Consider the following 23,638-nt stretch of genomic DNA (forward strand, 5'->3'; position numbering starts at 1 on the left):
TCTCCATCTGCCTTCCCCTCCATCTCCCTCCTCTTAGCCACCTCCACACCGTCCACCCCATGCCACTCGCATCACCTCTTTCTTTCTACTCTACTTTCTCCTCCCTCTCTGCCCTCCTCTTTGTTCTCCCTTCATCCTTTTCCTCACTGACCCCTTGACTCCCCTTTCTTCCCCTTCCTCTTCTCCACCCCTCTAACCTCTACTTTCCCTCATTCTGTTCTTCTGATGAGTCCTCTTTGCTCCTCCATCTCTCAGTCTCCCTCAGTTTGTTGTCACCTCAGCTTAAATAAGGCCCAGTGGGAGAAATGGGACCCAGGAACCCTAAATGTGGGTACCCCTCCAAAAAGCTGAAGCCTGGTAGAGGACTAGTGGATCCTCAACACTGCTTTGAGAAATCACTTTTCCTCTCATTCTCCTGCTGGAGGGACCAAATGCTCCTAGGTAGGCGTGGTCTTTGTCAAACTGTGTCTTTGGCACCCATCTCTCCTCCTTCCCCCACCCTTTGGCTTTGGCCTTGCCCCTCCAGCATCTGTGCAACCACTATTAGGAAATGAATGAAGCTAAGTTGTTCGAGGCAAAAAGCTAACAATGTGGGGCAGCAGGAGAGAGCTTTGTAAACCTAAAAAAGAAAGAGGTTTTCCTAGGAGCTTCAGGAGGACAAGAAAGCCTTCTTACCACAGACATGGGACACTTGAGGAAGAATCCAAGTAGCGTGTCTGAAGAGAGAGGCTTTTCAAAAAAAAATCTCTTGAGTAAGGCAGTTTAGCATAGAGCTTAAGAGCATGAGCTCTGCAGCCACCCTGTTGGGCTTTAAATCCCAGCTCCACCTCTTACTAGCTGTGTGACTTTGAGGCACAGAAAGGTTGAGGAGCTCTCTCAGTCTCTTCATCAATAAAAAGAGGATGATAATATTATCACCTGCCTCAAGGGTGGTGGTAATAATTAAATGAATTACTTCGTGTTAATCACTTAGATTCCTGCCTGACACATAGTAAAGGGCCCGTGAGCACTTACTGTAATTGTTTGAATACGGGTGAATGCAGGACTTCTTTGAGGCCTTTAAAGACTGCCTGATCCATGAGTCAGGTTTGCTAACGTGTTTTGTGCAGAATGCTTTTCTCAGTATCTGAAGAAGCTGACCCAGGGTAGAGCAGGGATCACTGTAAGCCATTTCCAATGTCAAGGGCAGGGGCACCTGTCCTGTTGCCCCCAGAACCACACAGTTTGCATGCGTGCTTCCCATGGGTCTCAATGGATGAGGACCAAGTAAAAACTGCCCATAACCTAGCCAAACCTGACTCTGAGTGGACGGCTCCCTCAATATGGCCATAAAGATCATCCACAGTCCTCTGCTAGATTGATTGCCTTTATCATTCTGAAATCAAATGTTGAACGGGTAGGTAGCTCCAGAAACTTGGGCTTCTGATGACATTTAACAATGAAAATTGTACCTGGAAAGAGACAAAGAAATGCTTGGGTGTAAAAATAGAGAGAGCAAATCGAAAATGTAAGCAGATATAGAACAGTCTAATTTCTCTTTTGTAAACCTTCAACTTCCAATTCTACCTAATATATACCTATGCCTTTTGTGGCTGGCTAGCGATCCCACAATGGAGGCGGAATTCTTGAGCTCATTTTCCTTGATTCCCTTTCACGTCTTTAACCTGGTAGCATGGGAAAATATAGCTCCAGCCTCCAACCCAAGACCAAATCAGAAGAGGTGTTGGGCCATTGCTTTGTCTTGGAACCTGAGTCTTGGTTTGGTCCATGGAGGTGTCCTTGTGAATGGCGAACAGCTAACCGGCACAGCCATTGCAGTCCTGGAGCCTTGGGAGGAGTTCTCAGAGCTAAATAATGTTTCCTTAAAAGATCCTGAAACGTGTGTGGGGTAACACATATTTTATCATAGTTATTCTGGCTCTGCGAGTGCAATGAAAATGTTAGCCTTGGCATATCAATCGTGTTTTACAGATGACTGTAATTTCCTGAATGTCAAAACTCCAAATTTTTCTACTAAGCAAACTTTTCAGTGGCAAAACAGATTGCCTCCATAATGTATCACTGTGGGCAGGAAAAATGAAATCTTTATGCACTGTATTATGAATCAATGAGGCATTGAGATTCTTGGAAGGGTGAGTGGACTCTGGAAAATGAAAAACTACGGCTATTCCATCTCTGCAAACCGCTGCCCAGGGAGTGGAGGCTTCGGCGGCAGTCAGCGTGTGAGCTACAGAAATATCGGATTCAAGTTGAAGCTAGTTCCTGCCTTTCCCCGCGTTTTCATGGGGTAAATGTTGCTATCAATATTGTGTGAGTCGGGGCAGTTAACAAACCCTCCTAACACAATTCCCTTTGCTTCTGGGATAACGTCTCTGTTGGGTTATTGATAAAGGGAGCCTGAGAGGACTGCACATTTAATTGAGAGAAAAACAATATTAATGGCAGATAATTGTGGAATGAGTACCAGGTGTCCGGCATCGTACGAAGCACTCTACACGGGTTATCTCACTGAAAAATCACAGCGCTGTGAAGCGGCTGCTCACAGATGAGGAAACCAAGACGTAGAGAGGTTAAGTAATTTGCACAAGGTTACATAAACTGGGGCTTGCTTCCAGAACTTTCTGACGCCAGAGGCTGAGCTCTTAACTACAAAGAACTTATCAATGACTGTTTCTCAAGAGTCTGGGCCAGCAAGATCCATGGGGAAAGAGGAGAAGAGATACAAAGAGAACTGCTCCTGCCCTCTTCCCAAGAGGCCCACAGCCTTGGAGGGAAGAGAAGACTTAGACATGAATGCCTACATGACAAAGCCACGTGTCTCTTAAGAGAAGTCCAGATAACCCTTTCTGGAGGTTCAAAGGAGGGCATGCCTGCTTCAGCTGTGGACATCAGGAGGAAGGAAGCCTTGAGAAGATAGTCCTATTTGGAGAGACAGAAAGAGAGGAGCAGGCAGGTTGTGCCTGTGGGGACCAGCATAAGCAAAGGCGTGAGGCAGCAATGTGAGGCCAGGAAAGAAGAGTTTGGTTTGCTTAGAGTGTGGGAGTCAATGTGCAGGGGGGCAGTGATAGGATGGGAAGATACGACTGGACCACTAATTTAGTGATAAATCGTGGACATTATTCAACTAAAAATCAGTCTGCTTAGTTTCTCTGCAAAACCTTGTGCTTTTACCCTTTCTTTGCTTTCTCATTTACTTTTAAACCAGAGACTCCTGTCAGACCTTAGCCCCAACAAAATTCTAAGGCATCCAAGTTTGCCTTTGGCACCCTCAGTTTTCCTTCTCGGCCTCCTTTTCCTTCCTCAAAACTCGTTGCCCGTTTTTCTACATGCCCTGCACACCCTCTCGCCCCCTCCCCCCACTGTGGGGATCCGATTATTAAACCCATAGGAGGGATATCCTAGAGGTCGTTTAGACCTTCCCCCGTCTAAATGACTGAGAAGTCTTAGTGGCTTGTGACCCTCCACGCCCCACCCCCGCCACACACAGGCAGGAGGCAGATGCTTAAACCAAATTAATAAACCTTACATTGTGGCTTCCTGGCTAACTGAGAGGATGGAGCTGTGCTTCCTAGCACCCCTGAAAATCACGCCACCCCACACGGCTGCACATCCTGTTAGGCTATTGTAGAAAGCTCTGCACTGCTTCACGCAAAATTCCTTTCATTCTCAAATAAATGAGCAAAGTGGCATAGGGTAGCAGAATGAGTCTGGATGTCTAGACGTGGGTCTCAGACATATGTAACTTGATCACTTACTAGCTGTGTGACCTTTCACCTCTCTGGGCACTAATATCCGCATCTATGAAATGGACTGGACCTATGTGTTTCACAGGCATGTTGTGAGGATTTAATGAGAGAGGAAGAAAATGTACTTTGTTAAGAAATCTTTGCCATAGAGAACTTTTTAGAAGAAGAGGACAAAGAGGGTGCTATGTCTTCAAAAAGGTTTGGAATAATAGCTCTTTAATCCCTGAAAATGAACTGAGAATTATAAATATTTCAAATTATTTAAGAACTTCAAAGGTGACTCACTTGTCACCTGAACTATGCTTGGTACACTGAAATGCAGCAATACCGGCCTCTCTAAAATGTACCTGCCCATATTTCAACTGTCAACACATTCTTCCCACCACGCAGAAGGTAAAGGTCGGTGCACACATTTCTAGTAACACCTTGACTGGTGAATGTTAAATGCAAGGAGGTGGGGTAGCGGAGCAACAGGACTTCAAAAATAGCCCTAGGGTAATCAAATCTTGTTTGAACTTGTGTATTCCTGGCTGATTCATGATTCTGAAAAGGAAAAAAGTTTGATCAAAACTGTCACCAAATGGCCTTATTTTAAATTCCTGTGATTTCTTTGAGCAGAAAGGAGCAGGCTTCCTGATTGTGACTATTGAAGCAGCCTTTCACCTGCATGCCGTGGCCAATCTCCTAGGGCTGTGATTTGAGGAAGGTCCCCTGCCCCATAGTGCTTGCCCCGCTGCTGCCAGAAATTCTCCTATAAGTGAAGAGGGTACAGCGGTGCCCCTCAGGGGGTGCTTCTCTAAAATGGAATCTTTCTGGCGGTGCTAAGTACCTGACACCTTGATGAAAAGAGTCTTTCTAACCACTTTCCTTGAGATCTAAGATTTCGAGCAGCCTAAGCTGAGAGAGTCCAGCAGCAGGGAAAGGCTAGAGGAAGGGGGAGGTATAGGAGAGGGGATGGAGAAGATTGGAGGACAACGTCTTCTGGCCACCACGAAGGACAAAAGAAATGGGAACTAGGCATAGGATTTCAGGCCTCAGTGGGGGAATGTTTGAAGGGGAGGGGCCTTCTTTACTCTGTCGGGTGGCATCGCATGTACAGCAGTCTCTCCCGGCCGAGGAGTGCCAACACTGAGGGCCTGAGGAGCTGCAGCAAGCCAGAGGCAGGGTAGTGTTGGGACCAAGGGGCCTGTGTGGCTTGGGGAATAATGTCCTTGGGCTCTGATTAGTGGTGAATGACCTGGTTGGAGCTGAGGTACAGTGAGGTGGGAGAGGACAAAAAGGAGCATCCTGGGCAATTCCAAGGCTTTGTGGTAGATGGTAATCGTTCCATCAACTGACCCACCAGTCTGCATTCCCATGAGGTGCTGGGCCCTGTGCTGAGAGAGAGGAGAGATGCCAAGTAGTCTTGAATGGAATATATAGCCTGGTTGGAGAGACAAAAGAAGAGAAGTGGACTATTCAGACATCCATTTGGGGCTTAATGTGCAACAGAGGATAGTGGGGAAAACACTGAATTGGGAGTTAGGAGACCTGGGTTCTGGCCCTACACCCACTTCTGACTACTTATGTATCCTTGGGCAAGTAACTTCCTTTGTTTGAGGTTCAAGTTGCTCATCTGTATAATGGTAATTCTATTTCTTGTCCTGTATACCTCAAGGGACTGAGTGAGGAACCAAAGATATAAGAACAGTGAGCCATTCACCATTTCACATGAAACTTCTGATTGTTATTAACCAGCCTTCCCTTCCTCCCTCCTTCCCTCCCTCCTTCCTTTTCCCAGGCACTGATATCAATGGATTTTCTTCAGATCACCTTTCTGAAAAACCTTTGTGGGCAGGGGGATATCATTTAGAGTAATCATCTGTGGCCTTAAATCCAACTGGCTGTGGGTCACTATCTCTGAGAATTAACCTCAGTTGCAGGGAGAACAGCCAAGCCAGGAGGAAGAGTTCTGTAGGTGGCTCACACAGCATGTAAGTGAATCCGACTCCCCACTGACATGTCCTCAGAGTGCATGATTAATGGAAGAGTCCGAGGGTGGTGCCACCCTCAAGCACTGCCTTAAGTTGAAAAATCAGAGTCAGATGTCTCTCTTAGTCTGAATATTGACTTTTCGTCCTTTATAGCTTTCAGATCTTGCAGCGGAGACTAAGTAAGCTTCTACCGGGTGGCTGCCTTTTCTGAAGCTGCTTCTTGTTTGTCAGTCACCTTGAGCGTGATATTCTGAAACCTGAAGAGGGAGTCGGAGACTTGGTTTTGGGTTGCGGCTCTACCACAAACTGGTCGTGTGACCCTGGACAAGCCCCTATCATTCCTCTCTGGGCTTCGGTGTTCTCACTGGTAAAGTGATTGGCGGGAGTGACCTCGGAGGGGCCTGCCAGTCCTGGTCTGTTGCCTTCACCTGTTGGCGGCTGCCATCAGTCCCCCTCACAGGGGCTTTGCCTTTCAGCAGGTGGGCTGCTTTATACACATGGCACGTGGCTCTCACCCATCTGGAGAACAGCCCAGAGCTCTGCCTGGGCACAGAGGGAGCTATAGAGCACTCTTAGGCTCCCCGCTCAGTGCATTGCTCCCCACAGTGACTATAAGATGGCCACCCTTCACAGTAAAATATGGTCCCATTTTGCACAAGATGGTGCTCATAAAGTGCCGTTTAAAAAAAGAGTTTCTACTCTGTCAGAAATTGCGGGATGTTTATGCTTTCTCCAACCCATATTTCACAATATACATAGTTACCTGATTTCAGGTATTGTAAGTTTTCCCACTCTGTCACATTTTGGACAGGTACAAAAATATCTTTTCTCTAGGACTCAGGACTTTAGAGTGTGATATTCAGTTGCAACCTGGAGGAGCATCCTGTGACGGGGGATGGGACGGGAAGGGTACTTGGCCCCCTGGCTCCTCAGTGTTACGCTGCTGATTCCAGAGTAGGTCTTCTTTTTGCCTTAAGGGAGAAACACAGCTATCCGAAGTCTCTTATCTACACCATGAAAAGTAAACCTCTGATGCACAGAACTTACAGAACTCTTGTAAGCTTTTAGCACTAACATAACATTCTTAAGCAGGATCTTCCTGTTTTCAGTGCCCCTTCTTGTACTCGCTGCAACGCGACATCGGATTCTTTTTTAGGTAGAGCGGTTGGGTGTGGGATTAGGGAGTTATTTTTCCATTTCCAGTATTACCATTATGAGAAACCGGGCTGTGCCTGGTACTGGTACTGTATATAATGCTTACTTCCACACACATAGAGCACAGCCATGGGATCCAATAATTGTGCCTTTTGCAGCCTGAATACCTGCAGAAAAAACTCTCCCAGGGGGAAGGAGGCACGACCCTGCCAGCCCTTGAAATTCTGAATGGCTCCAATTCTTTACAGTTTAAATGGTTAACGAGGTCTGCTTCCCCCACAAAAGCCAGGGTTTGCACTTCATCTCTCTCAGCACCTTAAAACAATGTTAGAGCTCATTAAAATCAACGCAGGGCTCAAGAAGGGCAGCCTTCATTTAGGGGAAAACTTTTCCCCTGTGCTGTTCTGGAAAATAGCACAATGCCGAGAGCAGGCATTTATCTTGACTAGTTTTCCTCTAACGATTTCTCCAAAGCACACTCAAGGTGCCTGCCTCCCAGCCAGCACGTGTACAGCAGGCCCAGGTGAACGAGAGCAACTGGCTACAGCCTGCTCAGAAGTACCTCAAATGCTGTTTATTGACTGCCTACCATGTGAAAAAGACCTGTTACTCGACTCCTTGTCTTTGTGGAGGTCCCTCAAGAAATGATTCAGTGTGTCTCCGGGTTTCTCACAATCTGGACATGGCAAGGGAGCTGGCTATCTGATTTCCTCATCTGTGGAATGGGACGCTTGGGTTAAAATGGTCACCAACTGCACCCGACCCCTGTCCCCCAGCTCTGATGTGCTCAGATTCCATTGCTAAAGCTCTGTCATGGACCCACCAAAACCGCGGAATCAGCCCCTCCTTTCACATCCTGGCATATCTTACTCCCTCCTACGTTAAATATCCTGCTCCGGCCAGGCCAGTTGTGCCTCTGAGGCTGTGCTCAGTGCCCAGGCCCAAGCGAGGATGTACACCCCAGTGAGAGCACACAGGCTGGAGACTCAGACACACCTGGCAGTGGGGATACAAAGCCCAAATAGGGCACCAGCCAGGGCGGTGGGCAAGAGTTTGGGCTCAGGCGTCACACAGACCTGACCAACAATAACTAGCTCTGTGATTTTAGGAAGGTTAAATAACATCTTTTAACTGAATACCCTCATCTGTATAATAACAAGAGCAACAACAGTAACAATAATAGTAACACACATTTGTTGAGTGTTATGTTCCAAGCACGGTTCTTAAGAACTTTATATATATATATATATATATATATATAAAATCTCATTTTATCTTCATTGAGACCCTATGGTTTTTCCCCACATTATAAATGAGAAAAACAGAAGCACAGAGAGGTTAAGTTATTTGCCCAAGCCGACACAGCTAGTAACTGCCAGAGCTGGAATTTGAACCCGGGCAGTCTGGCTCTAGAATAGCACTGGCCAACGAAAATATCATGTAAGTCACATTTGTAATTTTAAGTCTTCTGGTAGCCACATTAAAAAATGATAAGATACGAGTGAAATTAAATTTATTTTATTTAACCCAGTATATCAAAAATATGATCATTTCAACATGTAATCAGTACAAATAATAATTAATTAATGAGAAATTTTATCTTCCTCTCAGTCTTGGAAATCTGAGTATGCTTGAAAGCATTACAGCACTTCTGATTTTGGACTAGCCACATCTGAAGAGCTCAGTGGTCATGTGGCTGTATTGGACAGCACTGCTTTAGAACAGACCATTTTTATCATTACATACACTGTGCCTAAAATGAAGGCATTGGCACCGATTTAATGGGGTCTTGTTAGGAATAATCTAGCATAGTGCCCGGCACATTGTAGGTGCCCGTTAAATCATAATATTTATTACTATCCCTCTGCTGTGCTGTCTGTTCATGTCAGAATGCCTCCTACCCTCCCCACCATGCACCTCCTTAAACGCTTTCTATCCTTTAGGGCCTGATGAGCTTTCTCCTCCTCCTCCATGAAGCCTTCCTTGATGACCATAGCACACAGTAAACTCCCTCCTCTCTAGCTGATTTTGCACTTAGATTCTGTGTGTGACACAATTAGCACTTCACTATATTCTACCTTTACCCTCACCCTGACTGAATTGTGGTCCTGTCTCCCCAACTGAATTCTAAGCTCTTGGAGAGCAGGTGCCCATGTACTTATGGCTTTCTCACTACTGTGCCCACAGCTCTAATTATGGCAACTTCTAGGTCACCCCGAGTTGGTACATTGATCATGGATTGATTAAATATTTGTCTTACAACCCAAGGCCAAGCCTCTCAAACGTAGGGCCAAAAGAACACTATGTCCCCAATTTGTGCATGCCTGTTCCTGAATTGAATGTCATGAGGTACCAGTTTTATTCCTAGTTGAGACCTTGAACATGCAGTGTTTTGTAGTGGATGTACTTTCCAGTAAAAAGGCAGGACGGGAACAATAGATTTCCGGGACAAGAGACACTAAGGATGCTCAGCTGAAGAGCAAGACATTAACCATGGTAGCACTTAGACATTTCCCTAGCCTCTTCCTGTCCCCTGGGGGTTGAAGCTTAGCACTCCTCACCTCTGCCCACTCTTTTGGAGGAAGGAAGAGAACCAACCCCTCTCCTTGGCTGCCCTAGATGCCAGCCCTCAGGGGATGACAGCTTGACGGGGGCATGCCACATAGAAACAGTCAGGAAGCTGAGAAGTACCGTGCAGGGAGGGAGGAGGCCCTGGACGGGAAGTCCGGAGGCCTGAGTCTGTTAATCAGTGGCAGAACTGGTCTCCATGTGACATGGGCAGATCATATCCCTTCATGGGGCCCCAGCTACCTCATCTACACACTAAAGGGGTTTTTCTCTAGAAGTTCTTTCCACCTCAAAAACACACAGAGTATTAATGAACCGAGACTCACAAAATAGTTTCAGATTGCAAACAATTTCAGGGGGCAGTGTAAACTGCAGAACTTTTCATGCTTTCAAGCAATTGAGTGGACTCTGGGTGAAGGCTGGTAACTACGGGTCATAAAGCTTGGAATTTCACATCTTGTTAAAGAACTCAGCTTTCTCACTGTTTGCAAAAGTCCTTAGATTTATGCACTTTGGAGCCTACTGGGCTTTGGGAAGGAGGAGAGCTAGATTTCTTTTAAAAAGAAGCAAATATCATCAGGACTTATTATGAAGAATTCCACGTTGCGTTTGAATCTACAGACATTAGAAATCTTCTTTTCTTCCTTTTCAATGAAGAACAACACATCATTTTCCTGCTTTGTAAAAGAAAGAGGAGAAGAAGAATGGCATAGAAAAACACCCTCCTGTCTCATGAAAGCCCCTTTGTGCTCCGTTGAGTGTTCCTCCACAATATACACAGATAGGTTAACCTTCACTTAACCAGAGGAAAACAAAATCAGTTAATTAAAGTGTTAATTAAGGCATTACTTTATATACACAGAACTCTCCTTTGCGTTAGATGTGAAGAATAGCAGAAAACCTCTTCAAGGAGAATTGAATAGCTTGTTTAGTGGGTATGAAACCGTCAGTCTCTTCCAAGTTGGTTTTATGTCCAGTAGATGCTTTTCCTAGAATGATTATGTCCTGCTAAGGACTCCAGTTAATCCTTTCAAAGAACCAGTGAAAGGGGGCGAGCCCAGTGGCATAGTGGTTAAGTTCATATGCTCCACTTTGGCAGCCCAGAGTTCACAGGTTCGGATCCTGGGTGCAGACCTACACACTGCTTGTTAAGCCATGGCGGCATCCCATATACAAAAAATAGAGGAAGTTTGGCAGAGATATTAGCTCAGGGACAATCTGCCTCAAGCAAAAAGAGGAAGATTGGCAACAGATGGTAGCTCAGGGCCAGTCTTCCTCACCAAAAATAAAAAACAGTGAAAGTCTTGGTTTTCTTATAGATCAATGGGCTCCCAAGGATTGGTCCTGCTCCCCATCTCTCCTGGGTTGCCCAAGAGAGCCTGGCCTAATCGTGAGTGCACAGCATAAACTTGAGGGGGAAAGGGAAAGAAGTTCAGCATCCATTTCGGTCTTCCTAGTGTTGTGAAGACAATCAAATAAAATCATGGATGGCATTGCCTGAAGTAACCCACTGTATGCATATATGATGGCTCACCCTTCTCAGTAGATAAAGCATGACTGCTAAGCCACAAGACTGTTTTGACAAATGTACCAAAAACAGCACATCTATATGAGCATCCACCCACCTCAAAGTAGCCCTCTCGAAGCCCCACACTTCTTTTATGAGGCTGCTGCCACTGCTGATCACAGAGTTTATGGAACACCTCTTTGGGGACCGCCAGTATATAAGTCACACAAGAAAAGCACTTAAAATGGCAACTCCAGGGCTTGAGGGATCCAATCCCATTGGCGGTATATTTGCCTTTGATTCAATTAACTATACTTTTATTTAGTCTGTGCTCACATATTAATGTTGTTTGATCTGAAAGCCGTCCTCTTCGCTTTGACTGAGTCATTGACATGCACTGGGAGGATTGGTGCAGTCCGTTTAGACATCATTAACCGAGGACGGAGACCAGACCTTCAGCATTAATGACTCAATGTCATAGACAGCCCCCACTGTCTGCAGAGTTTGCTTAGGACCACCAACCACAGTTCTTATTTTTCTCCCACCCATCATTACTCCAAGACCAAGATGCGCAGAGGCTGAACTTTAAAAGTATATATATAAAACTAAGCTACAGGTATAATAAAATGTTGACTCCTATTGATTTGGGCTAAGAATTTGTTTCTTTCTTAAATTAACTTTTTATTGATCACTCCTATGACCTTAACTTGTACAGTTTTGCTGGCCTTTCTCCATAAAAAATGGCTTTGATATTTATTTCCCCTTTGAGTAGTGCAGGAAAAACCTTATTGCGGCCTTTCGTGAACCTGTGGCCTTAAAGGAAAGTAAATGTTTACAACATGATCCTCATAACTTTGCACAGGCAGTTTCCTGGGCTTTCCCTGGACAGAAATGGGCATTTTTAGGTTTGTGTAAGGAGTGCAGCAAGGAGTTCGGGCTTGCTCCTGGAGGCTCACTTGGCTTGCCTACACTCTGAGCGACTTTTGATCCATGAAGCCACATGCCTAGGATAGTGGGTCTCAAATTCAAGCCTGCATGTGCATCAGAATTTCCTGGCGAGCTTGTTAAAACACCGATTGCCAGGCCCCAACCCTTGAGTTTCTGCTTCAGTGGGTGGACCCAAGAATGTGCATTTCTAACAAGTTCTTAAGTGATGCTGATGCTGCTTGTTCTGGGGCCACAATTTGAGAACCACTTCTGTAGTTTGTTTGTAGAAGCAGAAGTCCTGGGTTTGTGTTCCAGCACTAGGATGGGAAGGGATTCTAACAGGTTCTGGAGTCAGAGAGAAATGGGTTCAAGTTTGAGCACCCCTGCTTAACGTGCAGCATAACATTGTGTCAAATCATTTCTTAGTTTCTTCATCCTCAAAATGGAAATACAGTCATGCACCACACAACAACGTTTTGGTCAATGACCGACAGCATTTGTGACAGTGGTCCCATAAGAGTACCATATAGCGTAGGTGTGTGGTAGGCTATACCATCCAGGTTGGTGTAAGTTCACTCTATGATGTTTGCACAGCGACAAAATCGCCTAATGATGCATTTCTCAGAACGTATCCCTGTCGTTAAGTAACACATGACTAATAATATCTGATTCACGGTATTCTTGGGAGTTAATGTGTAAGTGCCAGGCACGAGATGCCCTCAGCTCCTGGCTGTGCAGTTTGTCTAAGGAAGTACCCTCTCTCAGCAGCCAAATGTTTCCCCTTTGTGAGGCTTAGTGAACTCTTTCAGGTTTACTGTACTGTCCTAGGGAATTAACAGACACAAAGATGGGGTGTACTAGAAATATAGGCCTTCAACCCAGGAATGTTCCTTGCAGTCAGGTTGATTCCCAAGGGCTATTGGCAACTTGTGATTTGTGAGCTAATCCTTGCCTCTCTCAGGGCCTAGATTTTCTCGCCTATAAAGTGAAGGGTTTGACCCAGATGATTTGCCATCTCAAAGGTTTCTTCTTGCTCTGACAAGTCTAGGATTCTGTGACTTTGAACACAGGTAATTCTTTCAGGATAATCTGTTAAAAACAAAAAAATATGGTTCTCGTTTTTATCCACCTACTTACTTTAAATATCCCAAAACTTCCCCAACCTTCTTTAACATTGGGCTACTAAACAGGAAGTCAGGGACAAGTGCTAAATATAACTAGATCTCCTTCATAGCTGGGTCTCCTTAAAATGTTCCATCCCAGGTATAAAATGGTATATCTGTTATTTAATACTGACATCTAGTGGCATTTCCCTATCAAAAAAAAAGAGATGCATTTTTCTATTAGCTCGTCCTAAATTCTGCTGCTTCTACTGCAGACATTCATTCAACTACCGTTTATTAAACACTTATTTTCTGTCAAGCCTTGTGCCAGGCCCAGAGGAGCCTACGTTGATAAGTGATACACGGTCCCTGCCCTCCCAGAGCTCGTAGTCCGCTGGAGGTAGCAGACAAATCACCAGACAATCACAGCACATTGTGATCAACGCTACAGCGAGAGAATACCAGCACAGTTGGAACAGAGGAATACTAGGCCAGTTAACTCCACCCAGGAAGGTCAGGAAGGTTTCATGGAGGAGAAAATCTTTGAGTCGCGTTTTGAAGAAGTTTTCCAGGTAACCTACAAAGGACAGGTAGAAGCCATTCAAAAGAGTGGACATTCCGTATACAAAGGAAAGGGGCCTATAGGATCATTGCCTGGGACCAATTTGGAAAATTGAGATTACTCTTAGAGACCTTGAGCATAAAGTATAGAGCAGGGTTTCTCAGCCTTGGCCCTATTGACACAGATAATTCTTTGTCTGCATTGTAGGATGGTTAGAAGCGTCTCTAGACTTGACCCTCTATAGATGCCAGTAGCACCTGCCCCCCAGCTGTCACAACCAAAATGTGTCCAGATACTGCCAAATGTCCTAGAGTCAGGGGAGGGGAGGGGAAGATGCAAAATCACTCGTGGTTGAGAAAGACTTGTATAGAGGGAGCTTGATAGAGATGAAGCTGAAAAGAAAGAAAGGTGGTTGCCAGGTCCCCAAGGCTGTATCTAGCACGTGGAAGAGCTTGAACTTCCTGTCATAGTTGATAGGGAGCTGCTGAGAGGTCTTAACTAGGGAATGAAAGGTCAGTTTCGTGTCATATGAGGGTGTGAGACAGGAGGCAGGGAGGTGGGCCAGGACGCTGCAGCAGTGATCCAGTAGAGAAGTGATGAGGGCCTGACCCCAGGCAGTGGTCGAAAGAATGGATTTGGGAGCTATTAAGAACTAAAATCAGTACAACTTGGGGAAAGTTCAGATGTTAGGGGTGAGCAAGATAGAGGAGTCAAGGATGGCCCCCAGGTTTCGTGCATGGACAAATATTTCATTGGTTGCTATTACTGTCTCCACAGTTGCTTATCAATGGCAGAAAAAAGTTGGCTTAGAGTTATAAAGGGTGGCAAACCTTTCATTGTATTCTGCCTGTAAAGACACTATGGGCATACAGAGATACCGAATAATGGCTATTAGATTAACTGATCTAACTGATGGAGAGTCATGACTCCAATTTAAAGATGTGACACCTGGTCATCCTAATTAAGTGACATGTTTGGTCACAAGATATTTCTGTCCAATTACTACTAACTGAAACAGCCTGAATGTGATTTTCCTGTGGCTGAGCTTAGCTAGTCATTTAAAATTAAATCAATCCATTTAGCAACACCCTTCGGGTTTATTGTCAACCTGAAGGGATATTTCCAGCAGCTACCACAGACCTGCTCTCACCTACATCTTGTTCTCTTTTGATCAATGCCTGGATACAGGCATTGCCAAAAGGAATAAGATGATATGGTGAAGATACTGGGGGATATAATCAGAATTCTGATGCCTTTTGACAGGCTTAGATTTACTGTAACAAGAAATTAAGTAAGGCCACAAATAAACTGCATTAGTCCAGGACAAAGTAAATTGGATTTCAAAGTGGCATATATAAAAAAGAATAGAAGAATTTACTTGGCTGTGTGTCAGTGGTGTGGCGTGTCTGCTAAAAAGGCTGATGTGATATGAGCCCACATGAAGAGAAATGGTGTCAAGAATGAGGGAGGTGATAGACTGGCCCTACTTGTTACTTGTCAGACCGTGGAGGCATGTTCCAGTAAAGTCGAATATATTCAGAGGAAAACAAGAGGACAGTGAGGGGACTAGAAGCAGTGTAGAGAATAGTTGAAAACCATATTTAGCGTAAAAAAGAGAAGCCTTGGGGTACTTAAATGCTGTCTTCAAATATTGAAGCCACACATGTGGAATTAAAAACCGATTCCTGGGGCCGGCCCAGTGGCGCAGTGGTTAAGTGCTCACGTTCTGCTTCGGCGGCCCGGGGTTCACCGGTTCGCATCCCAGGTGTGGTCATGGCACCGCTTGGCAAGCCATGCTGTGGTAGGCATCCCACATATGGAGGAAGATGCGCACGGGTGTTAGCTCAGGGCTAATCTTCCTCAAAAAAAAAAAAAAAACGATTCCTAAGTGGGTCCTCACAGTCTGAAACTACCCCTTTTTGCTGACAACTCCACATCTTTATCTTAAGCTCAGATTACTCTCTGAGTACTGGTTCTGTCCATTCAGCTCTCTTTTTGGATGTCCCACAAGCACCTCAAACCTTCCATCAGAGACCCAGGAGTCATCCTTAACCCCTCCTCCTTCCTCTCCCCTTCAGTCATTTTGTCACCAAGTCTTGTTAATTCTACCTCCTAAATACTTCTCTAGTCTGCCCCCCTTCTTTTGTCTTGTTTTCTATAGTAACTCAGCTAGTTTCCCTAATTCCAGCTACACACACCATACTCAGTGGTCCTTCTAAAACAGAGATCTCATCCTGGCACTTCCCTGCTTAAAGCCCTTCAAAGGCCTCCCTGTTGCCTGCAGAAGTCTAAACTCTTTCTTTTTCTCTTAAAGATTTTATTTTTCCTTTTCCTCCCAAAGCCCCCCGGTACATAGTTGTGTATTTTTAGTTATGGGTCCTTCCAGTTGTGGCATGTGGGACGCCACCTCAGCATGGCTTGATGAGCAGTGCCATGTCTGCACCCAGGATCCGAACCAGCGAAACCCTGGGCCGCCAAAGCGGATTGCCCGAACTTAACCACGTGGCCACGGGGCCAGCCCCGAGAAGTCTAAATTCTTTAATTTGGCATCTGAGGCCTTCCACAACCAGGTCCGGGGCTACCATTCCATCCTCAATTCCTGCCACTACCCCTTAATTCCCGGTAAGATGTTTTCAGTGCGCTTCCTCCACACACAACAGGCTCATTTATGCCTCTGTGCCTTTGCTCATGCTGATCTTTCTGCCTCATACTCTGTTCCTCTCTTCTTGCTTCGTCTAATTCTTACTTGTTTTTCAAAATATAGCTACAGAAACTCTTCATCTATCGTTAGGCTAGGCTAAGAATCACTGCAAGGTGTTTTCTTTGCGCCGTGTATTTGCTCCAACCATTAAGAGCACATGATACTGAAATGCTCTCCTTCCTTAGGTTCTCACATCTTATCCCTGTTGGTATCCCCAGTGCCAGGCACACATTACATGCTTGAACTGAAGTGACCATGAGAAGGGTGCTGCCCATGTTTCTGTGCCTATTGGCCTTCGCACTCACATTCCATCACGTTGGGCTTTCACATTTCAGCGGCTCTGGATGGGAAGAGCTTCTCTGGGCTGCTTCTCTGACATTTCCCTAACGATTCTTCACTCAGAATAATGAGCATCCTGGATCTTTTGCCCAACGAAACCTTCCAGGTGTTATCCCTACCCCCCTTTCTACCTCCAACGCACTCTGCAATTCAGAAGGCCACTGGACGCTCCTGGAAACCTGCCCTTCAGCGGATCTTCCTTTTCAACCATGGGATCGTTTTTTCAAGCAGCATCAAGTGTTTCCAGTTGAGGCAGTCTGGGATCCTGGCTCTATTTTCCCTGGAAGAAGGGGGTCGTTGGCACTGGCTGACTCTCCAGAGCTGTTGTCATCTGAGTGCAGAGGAGGTGTCATCACCAGGGCAGTGTGCGTGCACACGGGTAGGCTCCTCTAATTTCTCTGCCGCTGTGATACTCCCTCCAGTGTGGAGACTGAGGCTGCGCACCGTGGACTGCCTCTATCTCCTACAGGCTGGAGGAGACCTTCAGGTAGAGGGGAGCATACATCCATGACATGAGAAACTCTCCGAATGTCTGTCTCTGTCTTTCTGTGGTGCCTCCTCTCTCTCCATGTGGGGATGGTGCTTCCGAAACATTGGTCCTGACACTAACCCTGGTGGTTGTGATCTGTCTGCTCTGAAAGACAAGCAAAAGTTTTTAGGATGGAGGTCCTGACTTGCATGTGGGTGCACTCTAGGATTTACCAGAAGATGTCACTGTAGGCTTAAACCAGTAAAACAAATTAGGGCGGAAGGACTGCCAGCTAAGCATGAAGGTGACTCCATTATGGGGCTTTAAAACACCCAGGAGCCCCCATTATAATGCATGCTTGGAAACGCTGGTTGAAAGATTAATCCAAATGTGTCACTGGACTTCATAAATTTCTTTTTTGTCCAAATGATCAGACTAATTGCCCCTAAACTATCGCCTCAGGCCTAGCATAAAAGCTCGATAAATGTGTACCGAATGAATGAATGAATGAATACCAAAACTAGGAGTGGAAAGAGGGAGCTCGTGGGAACAGCAGTCGCATTTGTTGGTAAAGGCTACTGGGGAACAAAAGCTGCTGCTCATTAGCTGTGAGTCTTTATGGGGATGAATTTTCGTGGCACCAGCAAAGTCAGGTCCTAGGAAAAGCAGTGAGGCAGGTGAAGGTGGTCGTGGCCCCCTCTCCGTCCTCACCCCCACATGCTTCTCCTGTGCCTCATGCTTGTTTCGTCCAGAAAAAAACATATAAGAAGATTTTTTTAAAAAAAAAAACCTCTCTCTGATTTTTGCAAGGTACTTACAAGATTATCCAGAGTTTTTACATGATGAGGCATGGCCTTCCCAGTTCCCAACTCTCTCCCTCCTCTTCCCTGGAATAGCTCATTAAATAAGCAATTAAAGGAGTTACTGAGATTCTGCTTTGTGCCAGGAATAAAGGCCAAGGGACAAAGCTGGAATGGATGGGATGAGAGTTATAGAAGAATAGGGTAGCGCCTCTGTCCTGGAAACCATAGTTTAAGCAGAAACATAAACGAGTAATTGCAATTCAATATCAAAAGTATTTTAACAGAGGCTAAGTGTGGAAGGGCTGTGGTGACGCAGAGGAACCGATGGATGGCAGCAAGGTATGAGGTTTGTTTTCTCAGAGGACAGATACTACTTGGACTGGGATGTGAAGCACGAGTAGGATTTTCCAGTCCAAAAGGAAGGTCACACCAGGCAGAGGAAACACCATGCACAGAGTAGAGGCATCCAGGATAGATCTTAGGAAGCCCAAGTTGCTCAAAGCTCAAGACTTGGGAGAAATGTGTCCTCAGAGGACTTCAGCCAACAGACTCAGCCAGTCGGGTGGTTGAGTTAGTTCCCTCTGGCTCCTCGTGCATGTGTGCAGAACCACTACTCCCTCAGATGGGAATGAACAAATGTCAGCAAAGATGTAAGCCATTCCCCAAGTTTCCTTTAGGAAACTAAATGCTAATATTAAGTGTTTACTGCTGTTTTCCTTTCACAATATACCCTTCCATGACCTCATCCTTCATCCAGTGAACCAGAGTGGAAACTCATTTCTTTTCTTTTTTTTTTTTGAGGAAGATTAGCCCTGAGCTAACTACTGCCAGTCCTCCTCTTTTTGCCGAGGAAGACTGGCCCTGAGCTAACATCCATGCCCATCTTCCTCTACTTTATATGTGGGACGCCTACCACAGCATGGCTTTTGCCAAGTGGTGCCATGTCTGCACCCGGGTTCTGAACTGGTGGACCCCGGGCCAGCGAAGCAGAATGTGTGCACTTAAGTGCTGCACCACCGGGCCAGCCCCGAAACTCATTTCTTATTAAAAGCATAACTCCAGGATTGTTTCTCCCCTTGAGTCTGCCTGATCACATCATAGGCCTTGATGTTTATGGGGTGTGGCGTGTGTGTGTGCACCTGCTGTGCATGAACGTGTGGTTTAATTGTTTGCTGGGCCACTATTTGAGCAAAGAACTTTATCAGTTTGCAGCTTTAAAGTGAAGATAGCTGTGCAGCAAAGCCTCCACACTTGCTGACATCCAGGTGTCCTTTCAGTGGGTAAAGCAAGGGGCATTTGGAACTTAGAGAGTTAACTTTCCTATGCTGGGAATATTATCATGTGAGCGAAGGCCAAAACCAAGGTAGTGGCTTGCATATATGCCATTGACAGCTACCATGTCTATTTCAGTCAGTGACTAACCACAATGTTTATTTCTAGAGGCACCGGGCTGCTCTGCCTATCTCTGCATTCCACTTCCGTAACGTATGAGCCATGATGTTATGACAACAGCCAGAATCAAAAGTGTTATATCAGACACTCTTTCAGTGAGCTTTTGTTTTTCAGTCAGATATCCTGATTAGACTGGATATTGAAAAATGCTTTTGTATATTTATTAGAATTTGAGATCACTTATCAACTCCATATCACTTCACTAAAATCGCTTGCTTCCACCAAGTGTCAATTTCATGATCAGTCAATGGGAGTTTAGGGGTTGGGGGTATGAAATAAAGTGGTTACCTACTTAGCAAAGGCGGTCATTGGGAGGACTTTGTCATTGGTTGGAGAGAGAGAAACAGAGGGGAAGGGGGAAGGGGAAGTGAGGAATGACAAGGCCGATGTCCTGGGCCTAAACTTTTCATACCTGCTTTAGCTGCAGTACCAGCAAACTGAGTGGAACAATGAGCTATCTCGATGAGCTAGTGGGGACAGAGAGGGGACCTCAGCACAGTTCACAGGACAGATTCCACCAGCTCGCCATCATTCACCTTTTGCCTTTGTTACTGGCCAGTGAACATCACATATGCCATGCACCTCCCTGACTCCACTTATGTCACCCACATCCCTGACTGTTGGTCTTTGTGCTTTGTCTGTAGGAACTTCCACTATATCACCATCCTCCGAGACCCTGTATCTCGGTACTTGAGCGAGTGGAGGCATGTCCAGAGAGGGGCGACATGGAAAGCATCTCTGCATGTCTGCGATGGGAGGCCCCCAACCTCCGAAGAGCTGCCCAGCTGCTACACTGGCGATGACTGGTCTGGCTGCCCCCTGAAAGAGTTCATGGACTGCCCCTATAATCTAGCCAACAACCGCCAGGTGCGCATGCTTTCTGACCTGACCCTAGTAGGCTGCTACAACCTCTCTGTCATGCCAGAAAAGCAAAGAAACAAGGTCCTCCTGGAAAGTGCCAAAACGAATCTGAAGCACATGGCATTCTTTGGCCTCACTGAGTTTCAGCGGAAGACCCAGTATCTATTTGAGAAAACCTTCAACATGAACTTTATTTCACCATTTACCCAATATAATACCACCAGGGCCTCCAGTGTAGAGATCAATGAGGAAATACAAAAGCGTATTGAGGGACTGAATTTTCTGGATATGGAATTGTACAGCTATGCCAAAGACCTCTTTTTGCAGAGGTATCAGTTTATGAGGCAGAAGGAGCATCAGGAAGCTAGGCGGAAGCGTCAGGAACAACGCAAATTTCTGAAGGGAAAGCTCCTTCAGACCCATTTCCAGAGTCAGAGTCAGGGCCAGAGCCAGAATCTGAGTCAGAATCAGAGTCAGAACCCAAATCTGAATGCAAATCAGAACGTGACTCAGAATCTGATTCAGAATCTGACTCAGACTTCAAGTCAGAATTCAAGCCAGAAGGAGAACCGGGAAAGCCAGAGGCAGAACCCAGGCCAAGAGCAGAGTGATAGCAACCCCAGCAATGGCACCAACGACTACATAGGCAGTGTAGAGAAATGGCGTTAAATGGCTCCCAAAGGCTTTTGCACACTTCTCCCAAAGCGCCGGTCAAAGTATGGCAAATCTTAAAAGATGAGAGTGTCCAAACACATCCTGCTTCCTTCAGTTTGGATGTGAAAAAAAACTTAAGATGTTGCCTTTACAGTTGCCTTTCAATTAAATGTTATACTGTGCGTGGGTAAAACAAATTGCAATATGTAATTAAAGTGTCTTTTTCTTGGTTTGTTGGAGTATTTATAAAATCCAAAAGCCAAACCAGACTCACCAGAAATTGCTGTTCAGATATTTTAAGAAGTTCTTAAGTTAGTTACAGAGACAAAATGAAAACATTCAATGTGGCCATTTAGCTTCTGGCTAAGAAATGGACTTTAAATTATTCATGATACACTGTTAAAACCCAATTTTGGTCGCAAACATTTTTTCCAGGGGTAAGCATGAAATAAACATAAAAAAACACTAAAATTAAACATGAAACCTTTCATTCTCTTCTGATTTTAAGAAGGAATCTATTTAAATAGAATAAGAACTGATGGTAAAGTTTACCAAACTGTAGAAAATGAAAAATTTCTCTCCTGAACATGGGTAGTTTTATGTAAAAATATTGGCTTTTCAAGTAGAACAGGACTCATATCTTATTTAAGAGAAATTTAAAATTTTAAACTTTTTCTACCTTCTACTGTTCAAAGGTTTTAAACAGGGTGTATCTCATATTAAACAAAACACTTTTTTTTCCCAAGTGGAATACCAATGTAAAGATCTAATTTCCAGATGCTTTCAGGGCACTGTAATTTCAACAATTCTGGAATCTTTTTGGCGCTGCTTCTCATCCATTTTAAGGCTTCTCCGAGTTGTGCTCATTCCAAACTAACGCATTTATAGAATCTTTCTTCATCATCTAAATGGTGTGTTGCTGAATTTGTTGTGATATATAATCCTGGATTAAAGTCAGGACTTTCTTTCTATAGAATTGTCTTATCAATGTTTGTGTAGTGAGATTCTTATCAATAAATTCTTGAACAGGATACTGTGTCTAAAAATATTGCTGAAATTATTCTTGATCAGATAGCATTGAATCTGAATGTGAATGAATCGTTATTTACTTTTTGTACATTTTTATTGTAATGTTTCCAGGTGGGCTGGCTATTTGTAGCCCATTAGTTCCTTTTCGTGTTGACAGATTGTAGACAATTAGAAGAGAAAAAAATGGTAGAATAAACATTAGAATAGCCAGAGTTATTCAGTAACACCAAGAGCTGTACCTCAATACTTTGGGTTAATCCTCTACGAGGTTTTGTTTTAAAAAAGAACAAAAAGAAAGAGTGTTATGCACTGAGGTTAAATATCAGGAGCTTATGAGTTGAGGAGAGTGATTTAGTCCTGGAAGACTGTGCATAAGTACTTTTAGGGTATCAGTCATGAATTGAGCAGGGCAAGAAGAAGTATGTAACCCACTGTGCTATCAAGCCTCATGATTCTGGTCAGTTTCCACTTTACGGGTTTTGCTATACTTTTCTAAGGATTTACACGAACCCCCTGGCTGTCAATCAAACAAGGCAACCGGAAGTGGCATTTATGTTTTCAGGAGAGACATGCTTAAAAGTGTGACCATAAAGTCACATCTTGTACAGTCTGCCCATGTGCATGATCTAGGTTCATCTCCAATAATATGGCCACAAGCTGGACAAGAAGCTGAGTATTTAGGTTTAAAAGTAAACTTTCTTGACTCTGAGCTTGTATCACTATATCTAAATTTTGTTTTGTCTGACAGTATTGCAGTCCTGGGAATTCTGAGAACTGAAAAACTGAAAGGAAATTTTTTAAAAAATCAAACACACCTTGAAGTCAAAGTGTTTTAGAGTGAAACTATTTTGTGTATATTGTGTTTTTAAAATAAAGATTCTGTAGATCACTGTGGTATTTCGATTTTGTTTAGTTTTAATTGATAATATTTGCTCTTAAAGCTGATAGGTACTGTTGGAAAGCAGGATGAAGCCCGAGCCGGTTGAAAAGATTGTTACAGAAAAAATATTTTGTGTTATTGCTGTGGTATGCATGGTTTTGTAGAGATTAAGTGCATTTTCTCTGTCTATATTGATTATTGTATATAGGGGATGTTATAAATATACATTTTTGTCATCATCATGTAAATCCCATGATTTCAACTGTAAACATCTGTCCAATGGTGTAGCTTTACAAACCATTCACTGATTTTGTGTAATTTAACAATGATATGAAATAAAAGTTTAAATTACAGGCTCTGAGTAATTTCATGATTTCAAGGTTTGCAGCCACTAGGCAGTATGACATCAAACACAGACTTCTCTTTTCTCAAGGAGTTTTCCTTTTTTCCTCTTGGCCACCAGGTCTGGAAATGAGATGACTCATTTTAATCTACCACACTAAAATGGCCTTAACTTTGGGTGCTTCCTTCTGAGTGTCCACACCGTTTCCTCTTTTGAGTAAAACAAAGTCATCAATGAAAGACAAGGTTTGCTATGTATCTTAGTCAGCTTGGACTGCTGTAACAAAATACCATAAACTGGGTGGCTTATCGACAACAGAAACTTATTTCTGCACAGTTCTGGAGGCTGAAAGTCCGAGACCTGGGTGCCAGCACAGTTGGGTTCTGGTGAGAGCCCTCTTCCCATTTGCTGTGTGCTTACATGGCAGAAAATAGCTGGCTAGCTCTCTGGCCTCTTATAAGGGCACTAGTCCCTTTCATGAGAGCTCCACTCTCCTGACCTAATTACCTCCCAAAGGCCCCACCTCCAGACATCATCACATTGGGATTAAGGTTTCAACATACAAT

General features: G+C 44.5%; 1 protein-coding gene across 1 annotated transcript in view; it reads left to right on the top strand.

Annotated features, from left to right (window-relative positions):
- Positions 1–23,082, top strand: part of HS6ST2 (heparan sulfate 6-O-sulfotransferase 2) — a 274,147-nt gene extending 251,065 nt beyond the window's left edge. The window contains exon 3 of the mRNA XM_046672570.1: positions 19,950–23,082. Within this exon, the coding sequence (XP_046528526.1) occupies positions 19,950–20,835 (886 nt within the window). The 3' untranslated portion in view covers positions 20,836–23,082. The remainder of the gene's footprint in view (positions 1–19,949) is intronic.
- Positions 23,083–23,638: the final 556 nt, after the last annotated feature.

This window comes from Equus quagga, chromosome 10, assembly GCF_021613505.1.
Source record: "Equus quagga isolate Etosha38 chromosome 10, UCLA_HA_Equagga_1.0, whole genome shotgun sequence".
In the NCBI taxonomy this organism is placed as follows: Eukaryota; Metazoa; Chordata; class Mammalia; order Perissodactyla; family Equidae; genus Equus; species Equus quagga.